Source organism: Poecilia mexicana, unplaced genomic scaffold, assembly GCF_051168715.1.
Source record: "Poecilia mexicana isolate PSO_F unplaced genomic scaffold, ASM5116871v1 scaffold_5, whole genome shotgun sequence".
NCBI classification, from domain to species: domain Eukaryota; kingdom Metazoa; phylum Chordata; class Actinopteri; order Cyprinodontiformes; family Poeciliidae; genus Poecilia; species Poecilia mexicana.
Window position 1 is genome coordinate 2,387,899 of NW_028263374.1, and position 16,019 is coordinate 2,403,917.

Consider the following 16,019-nt stretch of genomic DNA (forward strand, 5'->3'; position numbering starts at 1 on the left):
CTTATTTCAACTGGATCTTAACATGAACCAGATCTGGAGTTTAAAGAAACCACCGGGTTTCCAAAGACTGATTAGATTTACACACACACACACACACATTAAACCTGGTGTCAGTTAGACATTTGTTTTATTGGTCTCTTGTACAGAATTCCTCTAGGCTTCTCGCACATCAATATGCCACTCAAGACAAGCAGCTTGTAAACATTTTGAATAAGCATCGAACTGGACAAAGCAAAGCAAAAACAGTCATTCTTTAAAAACGACTTTTTACATTTCAAGGAAAAGAATCAAGAGAGCAGATATGAAGAAAAAACTAAACTCCAAGATGACTGGAGGAGAAAAAAAGCTTTGGGATCATTTTATAGCTATTTCATAGTTTTTACTATTAAACTTACAGCAAAAAATGCTTATTCTATATATCTGTTCTATGGGTTGTAGACATTTTTATAAATATTTGTGCAAGTGCCTAATTACAAATTAGTTTTTTTTTCATACAAACTGTAAAACTTTAGATTTAGCTCCTTTTGTTCTTATAAAATACAAGTGCATAATGAAGTCCTCCCTTTACGGGGAAAAATACATTTCTTTAGTCATCAAAGGAAATCCTAGAAAAGTGACAGAATCCAATATGACAGGAACCCCCGACTCTTAAGTGCAAACGTCTGATCACAACATCTGCATGTACAATATCAACACAATATCAAAAAACAGTCAACATACAAAACAGACTTTGATTTTATCCCAATAAGGCTTTGATTCCTAAAAAAGAAAGGAAAAAAACATTAATTCCCCAAAAATTACACAAAATAAAACAAGGATACAAAAAAAACATGCACAAAGAGGAATATTAAAAAGCAGACACTGATTTACAAAAATAGAAATTATTCTGAAAATTCTATTGCATTACAGGAAAATAAATGGAGGTTACAATGAGTTAAAGACAGGGTTTTTTTTCTCCTTCTATATATATATATTTATCTATACACTTTCTGAGCAAACATTTAGAGGCAGGTTAAGAAGGAACATGGCCGCCGACGTGAAGCTGGTATTTTACATGCTGAGCGCGTCGGCTCATGTCGCTGTCTGTATGTACAGTAATGCATCCAGAATTACACCGCTGCTGAGTTTCCTCCAATTCTCTGGTTTGGTCGACATCTAAGATACGGCGTCTGAAATTTAAAATAAAATCAAATCAAATAAAAAGAGCTCCGAGTGTGAGAGAGCTTAGTGAGGCTGACCTTGGGCTTGGCTGCGGTAAGGCACCGTTTCCATCTGAGTGAGCGCGTGTCCTGCACCAACCCGTCTAACCCGTCCCTGGGTTAGAGTTCGACACTTTGGTTAAAAACAGAACACACCTCTGTGTTTTTTTCTTTAATCCAAGTACGGTGTAAACAAGCGCCACGCACGCTTTCAGTGTTAGATGGCATAGAGAGGCGGGGAGTACGTCTGGAGTCTGCATCAGACTTATGGCTTTAAAGTCAGGTAAAACGCGTGGAGTGGGAATCAGGTGGCTGATAGGCAGGCAGCAGGGAAATGTCCAGGCAGCGCTCTGGGTTAAAGAACCAAAACATCACCAGCCAATCAGACGGAGAGAGAACGACCCGGAACATCAGTACCCAATCAGAAGGAGAGAGTGATGCAGCTTTGTCACTCTCTTTCATTTCTGGTTGCAACGAGATCTTGGATAGCGATTAATTGGATGAATTGGTTATTGAAATAATTGTAAGCTGATTTAGTAATCGATTAACCGTTAGCTCGAGTATACGGATCCAAAAAAAGGAGTTTGCTGAAAGAACAACGGAGTCAGAGCAGCAATCAAGTCAAAACTGTACAAAAAAATATATACAATTTGCATTTAAGATAAAAGAAAAGAGCCATAAATGTTTTACCCAGAAATCCTAAAGTGGCAGTTTTAATTTCACCTGGTTCAGACTCTTAAAAATAGCACCTTTGCTACCCATTTATTAACTACACTGAAAAAAGGAGAATTGTTACATGAAATCGAATTAAGTTTGTCAAACATAATTTATTCACGTGTGTATAACATAACTTAGATTAATATATGTACTTGGGTAAACTTAATTTGATTAAGTCCATCTTTTTTAACTTGGATCAAATGTTTCACTTTTTCAGTGTGTTTATGTCAAGTCAAGCAGAATCGCCTGAGATTTTTTTTACATGTTGATATTAAAAGTATTTTTAGATGCAGATTCATCTTTTGCTACAAATGATCCAGCATTCACTAAAGAAATGCTCTTATATGCATTTATATATATATATAAATGCATATAAGAGCATTTATATATATATATATATATATATATATATATATATATATATATATATATATATAAAATTAATTGTCAGAATAATCAATACATTTAATCGATAACTAAAATAATAGTTGCATCTTTGATAAAATTAATTGATAAAATTACCTATTAAGGAACTGTTAGAATATTATCGCTTTACTTCTTAAACTTAAATCAACTTTAATCTTTGATGTAATTTGACAATGTATAGTTAAAAAATAATCTGATTGAATTCATGTGGAGATCTTGAGATTAGAGGGGCCATATAAATAGAGTGGGCCACATTCGGCCCACGGGCCTCGAGTTTGACACCTTGGGTTTTAAGCATTAAAGCTGAGAAGCAACTTTAAGCTCCAAACTAGCGTCCAAACAAATGATACTCGCTGTTGGACATTTCTGTTTCATTTTAGTCAATTACAATAAAAAAAAAAAACAGCAAATAAAATATTTACTGTGAGCGGTGGCTATTTAAATTTGGAGAATAAAACCTTAGGAAAATATATAAGGGAACAACTTTTCAGTAATATGTTTAGCTTTCCTATTTTCTGTTGAAAATATTGTCAGCAAACGGCTGACGATACATTTACATTTAAGTCGCTTTTAACCCTTTCTTCCTTCCCACAGTAAGAATTTCCACACCGAAGAATGTTGCTAGTGAATGTTGTCTTGAGCAGACCTGATTCCGGCTGACTTCTCGGTGCATTCCCAGCTCAGCAGCAGAAAGAGGTCATAATGTTTTGGCTGACTGTTGGGCAAGCAAAGGTATTGCTATTTGCGGTTAAAAATAACAAACAAAAAATAAGAGCCATCAACAGTCTTGGCTTTAATTCCATCCGTATTGTTTGGAGCTTTTTAAACTGGAAACAGAGGGAAGACGGCAGCATCTGCTGACAAGAACGTAGAAGTTTACAGGACAGACTGAACGAACCTGGAGTTGTACAAATATGCATGTCACTAAGCAGATACTGAAGCAATAACCAAGTGCTAAATATTACATGTATGTAGGGATGTCCAGGGCTGAACTGGAATCAAACTTGTTCTAGAACAGTGCCACTGGTGGTGGCAGCAGGAGCTACACTAGCTCTCATTTCTTCTTCTACACTTTTGTTAATCCTTTTGGTTGAGGTGTTGCATTTTTATTCAATTAAGCTTGCTTTTTTTTTTTTAACTTGTTGACAGCTAGAATGCGTAGCCATGGCAACAACGGATTGTTTTTCCAAATAGGAGCAACTGATTAGCATCGTAAAAGCTACAATAATTCCAAGCAGAGTTGAAGAGGAGGCTTCATGATGCAGAGCAGAGAGAGGAACAGGAAGTTCAAACCCTCTCTGCTCGGCTTGGTAACCATACAGACAGGCAGAGAGTTAAAGGGGAGCGGCCAAAGCAAATGAGGTGGATTAGCAGTGTTTGGTAACTACTGATGATGTCATCCACGACATGTTACTGTGGAATATTGTCTTTGTCCCTGGATATTTAGCTGTTAGCATGTCATTACAGTCATAAGACTCCCATGCAACAACTATCTTTAGTCAGAGGATTTTCTAGATTTATTGCAAGTCTGACTGCTACTGGAGATTCAACAAAATATGTTTTTAATTTGAATTTAAACTAAATGCTTATAAGGTTCTTACTGGATCTATAAGGATGCAACAAACAACTGCTCAGGATTTCCACAAATAGCGAGCATCAAAAAGTTTTTATGGTATTCATTTTTTCACAAAATCATAGGGAGACATTTCAACCACAGAAATCCCTGCGTCCATCTTATCCTTGCAAACAGTTGCCCTGACGTGTTTTTTTTTCCCTTCTCATTTCTAAACAATGTTTTAAAGGCCAGCTGGTGATAATAAAAAAGCTCACTCACTAACAAACGAGCCGCTTCCCTCTGTTTCCGTTCTCTGGTTTCCCTCCCCAACAAGCCGATGACACTAGTGATCCATGACAGAGAACTACGGCTGGATGGGTGCCCTCTGTGGCCAAAAATGCTGTATGGCTTCTCTTTCTTCCCTAAAGAAGGCAGAACAGGTCAACATGGCCGTTAGGGTGTTCACATAAGTTTCATTAAAACAAACACACACAGTGGCTTGCATAAGTATTCACACTCCTTCCACTCTCTGAGATCCAATCCAAATGAAACGCACTGAATGTTGGGATTGTATCACAGAAAAAACTGTGAAAGGAATGTTAGAACATCTGCAAAGCACTGCAGAAGCATAACTTAAGGTTCAGTTTGGATTGTGGCCACTAGTCAGAATAAGACAGAAGGGTGGAGGTGGTGTGGGTCAGGTAGTGAGCAGCTGAGGCAGGCGTATGATCAGTTGGAGCAACAAACGACCAGAGTTGACTCAGGTCAGAAGAACCGGTCTGGCAGCAAAGCCACAGCTGGAATCCCATTAGGTGTGAAGCAGATTGTGTCCGGTGCGGTTACCATGGAAATTCCTCTCTCCTTTTCATCTGCTGTGATCCCAAAATAAGCCAGACAAAATGAATGCATCAGGATGGCGAACAGAAAAGGGTCCTGAGGGGGCGAATGCCACAAGACCAAGTGAACGCTTCGCCCTCATCGTCTGTCACACACGGGTCTGGGCCGTGTCTACGTTTTCTGGGGGTCTGGGGAAATGGGTCCGGGTGTGTTGGTCCCATCCAGGCTCTGGACTGGAATCTGGAACTGGGAGTTCAGGACTGACGGGAACTGCGACAGAAAAGTAAATGATGGTGTTCAGCTTTAGAGTACAGAGAAACAGGAAGTAGAGCTGTTTCCACACACCCACCTGGAACAGGTGGGCTCCCTGGCGTCTGGTGGCTGGGCTGAGGGGAGCGACGGGACTGAGCGTGCTCCAGAAGTGGATGTTGGACAGCAGAGGACTGGGAGTCAGCAGGAGGGTTGGAGTCTGGGAGGGACAGAAACATTGACGGTTAAAGCAGCATAAACTACCAACCTGAAAACAGATTCACTTTGACCACAAACTTTACAGCGCTGCACCAATTTAATCTATTTTGGGAGATCAGCAATGTTTACATGCAAAATATGTTCTTATCTAGCTCCGCTGAGGCCGGAAAATCTGCCACTGTTCCCTTTTTCCACCCACCAGCTCACGTCTGCACGTCCACAGTTAACAAGTCACCCCACTGTTCCCAGCTTAGCAACTTTGTCACCATTTTTTAGCAAAGTTTCATACACACACACTCACACACACACAAAATCTGATCCGGCAGATCAGGTCTGGAAACTGCAATCGGTTCAACCATAAAACTCTATCATGGTTTATTGGGATTTTATTAAATAAACCAACACAAAGTAGTGATGAATTGTGAGGTGGATGAAAATAAAGAAATAGTTTCTCTCTAAATATTTGAGAAATCTGGAATCCATTTTGAATTCAGCTCCTTTACTCTGAAGATACATTTAGAGAAACAATGTGAATAGCTTTTGAGACAGAAAACAGTGAGCATCCCTGGTGGTGGCAGCATCATGATGCGGGACACTTTTATTCAGCCAGGACAGGGGAGCTGGTTGGAGTTGATGGGAAGATAGATGGCAAACCGAAAGGAGTTGCACACCACACTATTGAGATTTATCACCAAAATACAAAATGCAATGTGTTAAAATGTGTTTAAATATCTGAACACATCTTGATTCCTACTACTTTGTGTTGATCAATCGCATATCACTGGATTTTAGTTTTACATTTTAGTAAAAAAATAAAAATAAATTAAAGTTCTACTATTAATAATAGTAAGAACACAAACATTTACCCATCACACACTCCCTAATGTTAATAAGTACTAGTCTAATCACAGTAACATTACATAGCAATGATACTAGTTGTTCGGTATGTGAGCTGTTCTCTGCTTATTGAAGCCACAGGCTATCAGATTAATATCAGCAGTTTAATTAGTCTGGCTATCGGCTGCCCTGCTCTGGCTGTTTATCCTCCTCATAAAAATGTCAGCGCTCATAGCTTGTTGTAAATGATTGCTGTAAAACGCCATTATATCAACGGAGCAACAGCTGGCACAGCATATGCTACTGGTCTGTCTCCTCAGGGCCAGCGGGGTTGGGACCGGCTCTGAGGCAGAACCTAACGTCCAAGAAAGTCCAAGGTGAGGACAGATGAGGTCAGCGGGTCAGCGCAGGCTGCTCTCTGTTCCACACTAGGACAGAAATGGGCCCGTGGGTTTGGAACTGTGTTCTATTTGAAGTGGGGCACAGACTTCTACTAATCAGCTCTTTAGCCTTTTTGCTAACTTTGAAAATGTTCAGCACACTTAGCTTCCCCTAAATGAACTTTTCTAGACAAAATATAAAGCGGTAATTTACTTAGCTGCTTTGTAAAATTTTAGTTGAGTAAAGTTTCACATTTGCAAGGAACGGCGTGTTATGTTCGAGTTGGTATCCACCATCTAACCGCTACAGGGCTGTACGACCTATAGCAGCACAGCTACAGATGTAAGTCAGGGTAACCTAACCCAGTCTAACTAAAAGCTTTATCAAAAAATAAAGTTTTAAGCCTAATTGTAAAATCAGATAAGGTGTCTGCCTCACAGACTAAAACATATATCATCCATTCGCAGATTACAGGCGTCTGAAACCTTTTTTCTAAACTGTTTTTCCAACTAGAGCCACATTTTGCCACCTCCTCCTCCAAACTCGCAGCTGAGGTCCAACTGTGAAGGTTCCTGTGTGGAGTGGAGGATGAGAAGAGGAAAATTTGGTAGAAAGTGAAAACAAAGAGGTTTTGCACCTTCAAACGTGTTTGCGGAGGAAATGTGACAAAAAAAAAAGTTTGTGAGAAATATCTGTTTCTTCAGAGCATCTTGTGAAAAGAAGCAGCAACATAAGATAGAAAACACTTTGTTATTCCAACTTTCTACAGTGTAATGTAGGGTTGAAAAGCAAGAATTATCGTTAGGTGAAACAAAAATCATGAAAGATATCGGAAAACCACAAAATTGTGATACTTATTGCTGAATAATCAACTGAAATTAACCCAGAATCTCCTTTTTTTTTCTTTATGTTTTGTGTTGATGCTGCAAAAAGTAGTTTCAGCTTTAAAGACCATCACAGGCAAACAGAGAGCTAAATGTTGGTCCTCTCCATATGTGAGCCGACAGGGAGTTTGAGCTGGAAGCCATGACCAGGTCTGACCTGAACAAGCAGATCTAATCCACCCTGACACACCACACAGGGCCACCGCCAGTTAAACAGCCAAAAACAAGGAGACATTGCTGGAGCTCTACTGCCCCCTGCTGCTCATCTGGGAGCTGAAGAGTCACTTTCTTACAGTCACATTTGGCTTGGAACTATTTGGAACACACTTTAAAGTGGGCTTAGATTATGAGTTCACACATTCAAAGACATGTTGTTGCTGTTTTTTTTTTTGTTTGAATAATAATAATAATAATAATAATTAGAAAGCTATTAACTGGTTGCGTTTTGAAATTAATCGTGGGAATAAGGTATTGTCTTCGTTTAGATGTCCACCAGTTGAAAGATGTCTGAATGTAAAACAGGAAAGTGGATGAGAGCAAGAAACTGTTAAAACTTTGGGTTTTCTCATGTAAAATGGGACCATGACAGAAAAAGCGGGTCATATAGGTTCATATCCTGTCCAACATCAGTGAAAAACAATGCAAGAAAAGAGTAAATAAAACAGAAATATCTGGTTGTACAAGTGTAAGAAACTGGCATATTTCCATTCAGCTAATTTCGATTTGCGCAATTTTATGGTTAAAGCAGCGACTGACAGTAAAGAGCTCTTTCTTAACGCCCAGCACTTGCTTTGTGCCAAATAAATCAGAATTGAAAAGAGAAAAAGAGAAATGCACCCTTCAGGCCAGATACTTTTTTTTCCATTCTAAGGTCTGACCTGTCAACTTTTATAATCTCTGATTTGATTATTTTAACTACAGTTTTGATCTATTTATACATGCTGCCTCACTGAGATCCAAGATGTCATTTACAACAGAGATGTGAAACAAAGAAATGGCCTGGTAAAGTTTGGTTTTAACTCCACGCAGTAAACGCTGATCAGAAAAGAACACAATGAGCTGCAGGTTCAAGTCCAGCAGGAGCTTTGAATCAGACTGAAGGAATGAACTTTAACCCTGCATCAGAAAACTGACTCAGAGTTAGAGTTTGGATTCAGAGCAAACCATCCCACTAACACCTTCCTGGACCATCGGCACTCACTTTGCTTGCTGCTGATTGGTTGAACCCCCAGCAGTAGCGATAAAGTAGACAGCGGATGATTTTCACTTAACGCATATTAAGATGTGTTATATGTTAAAATTGGGAGTTATGAGCATTTTTAAAGGGGGTCTCAAGTATTTTGCACTTTATTATATTTTTATCTTCAAACAGATTTGTTTGTTCCTTCCAGCCTGAGCTCAGAGGATTGCTGAGAAGTTTTGCTGTCGCCTTACGTCTCTGTTGTACTTTGTGCAACAGGAAGAAGAACAGATGCAACAGAAGCAGGTCACGGAGAACAAACACTGACACGCTGCCAGCTCAACCTCTATGCTGATCACTCTGCAACTTTACACCAGCAGAAACCAGCTTGGTAGCTTGAAAAACTTTACGTTTGCTTTAATTTACCCGTCTGTTTTGTTTCCACATTCATAAATCCAATTATCGCAGAAAACAAGTACTCAGAAAAACAGAAAAAATAGAACTACGCTAAGTTATAGAAAATGTCCAACTTCATTTGATTCAGTCTGACTCAACACCTTCACAAACCTTTAACTTAAAGATCTATGGAGTTCAGTGGCTTTGTCCTCAACGCTTTTCAAAAAAAGCGGTAGATTTGATCTACCTCTGCAAAATGGTGAAAACCTTTCTGACAACAAAAAAAAAAAATTGGGATCAGCAAAACTGCAATCGGTGCACTCGGAGACACCGCACACTGGCATCGGCTGTATTGTGATAAACATGGCAATGCGGCAGTATAGAGGGGTCTCACCTGGAGCATTGCTGGTGTGAGTGAGGCAGTGGGCAGCGAGGGGCTGCACAGGTTCATGGGGGAGAACTCGGACGTGGTGACGAGCAGAGCGGGCGGACTGAGCTGCAGGACCTTCGGCGTTTTACGGGTTTTTCCCAGAGCCTGAGCGCTTCCCGTGGTGTTGCTGTTCACCGAGGACGAACTGGTCTCAGTGTCCACCAGGCTGGGCTCGTTTATACACACACTGATGCCGCCGTCCACCTGCTGGACACACAACAGGTTCCTTTAAGAACACGGGTCACCCTTCAGTTTATCAGCTATGACAGCAACACAGGAAGATCTGCTGGTTTAAACAAACTCATAAATACAGTCAACATTAATCTGCTATCTTAGCCTAGAAGTTGGGCAATATGGACTTAGATTTATCATAATATTCTGTGGAACTGCTATAATGATAAAAGTGAGAATAAGAAATATTTACCACTTTTTATGTAACTGTATGGCTGTGACAGCATGGCACAAACACAAGTACTGCTCTTGAAAAACGTGATTGTAACACGCCTCTTCAGGCGCATGAAGAGACTCCAGGCCTGGTAAAGAAGTGTGATTTATATCACTAAACACACTTCCAAGGTTACTGATACTTTCACCGAACAAACAGTGGAGAAAGTAGTAACGCTAACAATTGAAGATGCACCGATCTGATATCAAAATCTGTATCAGACCTGATATTGATGCAAAAGGTCAGATCTCTTCAGTCTAATTCTATGCTTTGTGCTCTGAGCGACATCATACTTCATTTTTAATTTAAAATCATATTTAGAATTCCTAATTACACTTTCTGAACCATTTGAAAGAAGGTTTGTTAGTTTATTTTTACGTTTGACTAACTTAGTCAGTTTGAGTTTCCTTATTTATTTTCCATTGGCTGTTACTGACTGAATAAATTAAAGTTGTTTTTGACCAAGCTTATTAATCTATTTGTGTGTTCTAGTGTGCTGTACTGGTGCAGTTAGCAAAAAAGAAGCATTTTAAGTTAATTCAGCTGTTTTTCTATGTTTTTTCTATACTAGATCAGGATCAGCCAATACTGAACCTTGTATTGGTATCGGAAGTGAGAGAAGTAGATCCGTACCTCCCTGCTAACAATCCCAACAATACAAACAGTTTTCAGGGGTTTTACAATGGGTTTTTTTTTTACAGTTTTACCATTTTTTTTTCATCAATGATTTGAATTTATTGTGAGAACTATAAATCAAAATGATAAGAAGATAATCAGGCTAAATGATCAATAACATGATAAATGCTCTGTCCTGTGTAGATAGATGTAGAGATGTCTGCAGCAGTGTACTGGCCTTGTCGTGTGGCTGGGTCTCTGGTGTCTCCAGAGCAGCCGGTTCTGTGGACCCAGAGCCCCCCGACTCGCCGTCACTGCTGGTCATGTTTCCCTCCTGAACGACCTCCGGTGCTGCGCCCAGGTCCGGTAGGCCCAGGGCGGGTTCTGACTGCCGGCTGTGCTCCAACGAGTAGACGGACTGGGGCTGCAGGGAGGAGTGTGTGTTGACGAGTTCGGCCCTCTGAGGCGGCGCCTGCAGAGAGTCCAAGCCGCTCAGGGTGGTCTCCATGGCGACCGGAGGAGGCGGCGCAGCGAGCGGCTTTGGCGGGCTGTTTCCGAACTTGATGACTGACGGCAGAGCAGTTGCTGGAGGCGCCTGCAGCAGAGAGGGGATCTCCTGGCTCTGTTGGGAGGCGGCCCTCCGCTCAGCCAGCTTCTCTGCAGGGTTCTCCACCTTGATGGACTTGAAGAGCTGCCGCCCGTTGGGTAGGGAGTTGAGATGAAACGAAGTGTAGAGGCCGGAGTGGATGTAGTCGTTTCTGTTGGACTGCTTGGTGCTGGAGCCCAGAGCGGCCGGACCCGATCCCGCCTTGCGGTCGGCAGACTCCGCCTCCAGCAGAGTGCCGTCCAACCTCTTAGCGGTGGCAGGGAGGACTCCGCCCGCTCCATCGTCCCCCCCATCCATCCGGGCAGTGGCGTCTCCTTTCAGGATGTCGGGGTAGGACACAAAGCGGTAGACGAACTTCTGACCGTTCACCTTCTTTATGATGTTCTATGAGACAGAGCAGACGGAGCAGAGTGAGTCGGCAGCACCGCCCTGTGTGCGGGGGAGCTGGGTGCTTCCTGTCTGCACCAAGCCCAAAGCCACAGACGTCCCAGAGTAGCATGCCCACAGGGTCAAACCACAGGCAGGGTGGGCACCAGTCTACAGAGCTACTTACTTTAGAATTCCTCTGCCCTGGTGGTGCAAGAAAAAAAAAATTCTATAGAGAACCGCAATTCCTAGTGTTAGGAATTCTGAATTGATTCAAAATGCTCAAAAAACAATTTTAAAATGCGTTTAAGTTGCGCATCTTTGCCGCTCTTGTTTGTGAGCATAGTGCATATTGAATCACATGTCCACTCGACCACTGTAGAAGACTGTCTCACCCACCATAAGTATTCTTTGAATTTTTTTATTTAAGAAAAAGCCAGGCAGATAAGCTAACCTGTCACTGTCATTTTTTGCATCTTCGGCTGGCCGGCTGGCTGTTCTAAAACAGACATTTAAAAAACAGAAATAATTTAGGTAATTCTGGCGTTTGGTCTGACTGAACTACAGACAGTGAGAAGATAAAGGTGGATGACGTGTCATTTCATTCAGTGTATGTAAACTTCTGGTCTCAACTGTATGCAAGCTGCCATTCCTTTCTTGTTGCTGTGAACCAATAGGATCAGAATATTTCCACACATTTTAAGCGTAAACTAATAAATGGTCATGAAAAGAATTGTGGAATTGTTTTTCCTCTTTGGCATGAAACTCCCCTGATTGACCAGCTCCTGTGTAGAGAGGTCAGAGGTCACCGGAGCATACCTTGTCATAGTAGTACCTCAGCGCCCTGCTGAGCTTGTCGTAGTTCATGTTGGGCTTGTTCTTGCGGGCTCCCCAAAGCCGGGCCACCTCCTCGGCCTGCAGCAGCTTAAACTCTCCTTCCTCATTGGTCCAGCAGATGAGCCGCTCGTTGCTGGAGTCCAACAGGAGCTGGAGCAGGAACTGCCACAGGGTGACAGAGTTGTCCATGTTGCTTACTGAGGGGAAAAAAAAGAACACACACACCAGACACACAATCAGACACGAAAGCGTTTATTTAGAACGTTAAATGGAGTCACTGCCAGTCAGTTCAGCAGCACCATCTGCTAGAAGTGTTGCCCCCACAAGATTCCCACACTGAAGGAAGGTGATGCAGTGATAGAGGAACCTGTTCAATCAACACTAGTTGGGGTTTGTGGAGTACAGGATTAAGTCAGATAACTCTAAAAATGCCAGGTCGTAAAATGTTCATTTTTGCCATTTTTACCAAACTGAGATCTTTAAAATTATAAGCGTGCCGAGTGATGAGCACCAATTTCCTTAAGTTTGTGTGATTGGCCAATTTTTATCAGGGTTTTAATAGTTTGGGGTTTTTCGATATAGTTTAGTTTTATTTCGGTGTGACTTTTTGTTTGTATAATTCAGTTAGTTTTAATCAGTTTTTGATGTGTTTGCTAGTTTTCATTAGTTATTACCATTTGAACGTTTAGTTTTAAGGAGTTGAATGTTGTTTGGTTTTTAGAGTAGTAGTTTTAACTTTTCATGCTTTGACCATTTTGAATTCTGCACCTAAAAATTAACCAGAGTATTGTATTGTGATTATGTATACATCTATTGGGTAACGAATACCCGTCAGTAGATACCGTTTTCAAAAAGTTATTATTATTGAACAACCAACTGATTCTAAACGTTTGCTGTTCCCTTTAGGTGGACTAGTGTAAGCGCTGCCAGGAGGAATGTGGAGTGCCGTAATTTGCAGACAGCTGACGTAAACTGCTGGTGTGGAGAAAAAACCCATCTATTTCACATCAGTTCAGAGGATTATTAAATAGATTAATGAAGACAAAAACAAAGTTAGTTTTATAAATGCACGATATAATTCTAGTTAGTTATAGTTGTTCTCCCATTACTTACCGATTTTACATTTAGCAACAATTTTTTTTTCTCAATTTCAGTTTTTGTCATTTCTAGTTTTGATGGGTTAGCATTATTAGTATTTGATCTACTTATAACTGATCAGAGCCAACCAATAACACCATTAAAAAATTATTGTCAGTCAGTTCTCTACCAGAATGTAAGTAAACAAAACGATTCTGTCCTTTGACAAGACAGACAATGATATAGAGTCACTAACGCCCTCCCGTAACGAAACCTGCTGTCAGACATTCCATACAATATTATTATAATAACTAGAAAATTCCTGCAGAAATTTTAAGGGGCCTGCCAACTGTGCCCATCACTTTAAACCCATCATTTCAAATTTGCCGTGAAAAATAGATATATGCAGATCTGACATACTTAACCCAACACTAGCACACAGTAGCTGTAAATATTGTCACGTATATTATGATGATATGAGTCACCATTGAAAAGCAAAGTATAAACCCCAAGTCAGTGAAATCCAATCCGAGACCGACGACTATAAGCTTCGCACATGTGGTTCTCACTCATTGTCCAAAATAAAAAACATGAATAAAGTTGGTAATAGTTAATTTCTAAAAACAATTTCAATTTTCATACTAAGGATTTTAATTTACACTCAAAAATTCAGAAAAGTAATAATTTTATGTAAGCAAAACATGAATAGTCACAGGAAATATGTATTCTTCCCACAATGCATTGTGAGATCTGATTCAGCGCTGTGACTACTCACTGCCTCTGTCTAGGACCCGTTGCTATGGTAATTAATTATCTGCACCTGGGCTGGCTCTCTCTGTCAGACAGGATGCTGGTTACTATACTTGTGAGACACCCAGCGTCGGTCTCCAGGACCCTGACAAAAAACCATAAGCCCTAGGAAAATTTTGAAAACATTTTGCGGGAGCAGGCTTGTGTATCTATGTCATGACCAAGTTTGACATCAATAGGCCGCCATTTGTGCCTGTGAGGGGGAGTTAAAAAGAGTTTTGGAGTCAGACCTCCACTGTCCTGTGTGTGTGTTTCAGAGAGAAATCTTAGTGATTCTGTGAGACACTCAGTCTAAACTTTTCTCGTTTTTCTCAATTTATATCGTCATTTTATCTCAGAATCCCACTAAAAATAATAGCTCCCTTCTCGGCATCGAGCCGCACGATTTGATACCACTTTTGTGGGGGTACACGCAGCGGTACGGGCCGCATTAACGGTGATGGAAGAAAAATAAATAATCTATAATAAAGAGACATTCTATTAGGTGTAGAACAATAGGTGCCTGCCATGCAATGCATGGAGGCAGTGACTGACTGCTCTCCCTATGCATTGCTATGGGCAGGCCCCAATTAATTTTTGAATGTCTGGTATTTTCGCTGCTGCATCAGAACATGACTTTTACTTTGACAGGATCCGTCAACATCTAGATGTCTAAGCTTCTTGGAATAAATCTGGCCTGACTCATGCGACATGCTTGGATGGAGAACACCCTACCCACCCACCCACACACGATCCAATCTGTCTCGCACCGTCATGTTAAAAGCGCCGATATCAGAGGAAAATAGGACAGTGAGAAAAACTGCAGTCGGAGAAGAAGATTACCACAGAGGGTTACATAACACATGACACTGATTGAAACCCTCATCTGTAGATATAGGGATGAAGTGCTAAACGGAATGGCAGATTTGGTGCACAGTTATATCAATAGCATTTAAAGTGCAGCGATTTGTTCATGCTGTCAGGCAGCTCCCCACTGTGCAGAACAGAGACCACTTGTTGATGGAGAACCCTTGGATAGTTTCGGTACAGCTAACACTGCAAAAGGTTTTCTTGGGCGTCAGTTAATGTCCCAAATTAAAGCTCGAGCAGCTGCTGTCGCCTGCAGCGCGCGCGTACACACTGCTGAGGTGTGAAACAAATGAAAGCGCCGACGTTAATGAAAGCTAGCTTTTAAGTTAGCTCAGGGCTAGCTCCAAGTTAGCTCATGTGCTAAGGTTACCTCGCTCGAAGAGCCCGCTGAATTTCTGAGTCGTCGATCCGCGTCCAGGTGTTCCTCTGTCATCTCTGGGAAGCTCCTACAGCACCACGGGTCGGGAAACGGGGTCGTAGCAAAGGGTTGAGCGCATTCCCACTCAGGAATTCAGATTTAAAACCATCTGGATCTTACTGACGGTGTATCCTTTGACCAGGAACTGATGTTGCGTTCAATGATCTGCGTATAAACGCAATCCGACAACTTTCTTTACAGACTTCGTGGGTGTGAAATCCTTCCATACAGAAGCTGTTTGACAAATGTGGTTAAGTCAAAGAAGATAAGACAAGAATAGCGTCTCGAGTTTAACTATTTTCAGTAAGATTATGTAATAGAAGGTTATTTGGCGATCTCATCAGTTTCACTGGTTTGGCGTTGTTTTCGCTCTGAACGACTGCAAGAACAATGCAAGTTGGAATTCCTACGATTTCAAAAGTTACCTAAATGCGTCATTAAATAAACAGATCACTTCCTCCATTGTTTGTTTTCATCTCTGGTTTTAGCTCATGCTATCTTTTTTCATTTCTTTCTACTATAAAGACATGAGTGACAGATCACCTGTTGTTTTTCCTTGTAGGATGCATGTTACAAATCCTAGGCATATTTTTAAAATGTTTATTTTTCAAAAGCATGTATAATTTTCTTCTTCCTTCATACTAAATCTAAATAAAATTGAGAACCTCGTGATTGGTACTCGACA

At 41.0% G+C, this 16,019-nt stretch overlaps 1 protein-coding gene across 6 annotated transcripts; it reads right to left on the minus strand.

Annotated features, from left to right (window-relative positions):
• Window positions 1-108: 108 nt before the first annotated feature.
• On the minus strand, window positions 109-15,560 carry elk4 (ETS transcription factor ELK4). Of its 6 annotated transcripts, XR_015762805.1 has the most exons (8): window positions 15,287-15,560; window positions 12,163-12,377; window positions 10,609-11,361; window positions 9,275-9,517; window positions 5,084-5,203; window positions 4,177-5,004; window positions 1,239-1,314; window positions 109-1,169 (listed from the first exon to the last, which is right to left on the minus strand). XR_015762805.1 is itself a non-coding variant. In XM_014970354.2 (6 exons), exons 2-6 carry the CDS (start codon window positions 12,367-12,369, stop codon window positions 4,906-4,908), a joined length of 1,422 nt encoding a protein of 473 aa, XP_014825840.2. In that variant the 5' UTR covers window positions 12,370-12,377; window positions 15,287-15,560; the 3' UTR covers window positions 109-4,905. The 6 variants fall into 6 exon arrangements, 2 of the variants coding, with proteins under 2 accessions (XP_014825840.2, XP_014825841.2); XR_015762802.1 differs by having other exon boundaries at window positions 109-4,319; window positions 4,741-5,004; XR_015762804.1 differs by having other exon boundaries at window positions 109-1,314.
• Window positions 15,561-16,019: the final 459 nt, after the last annotated feature.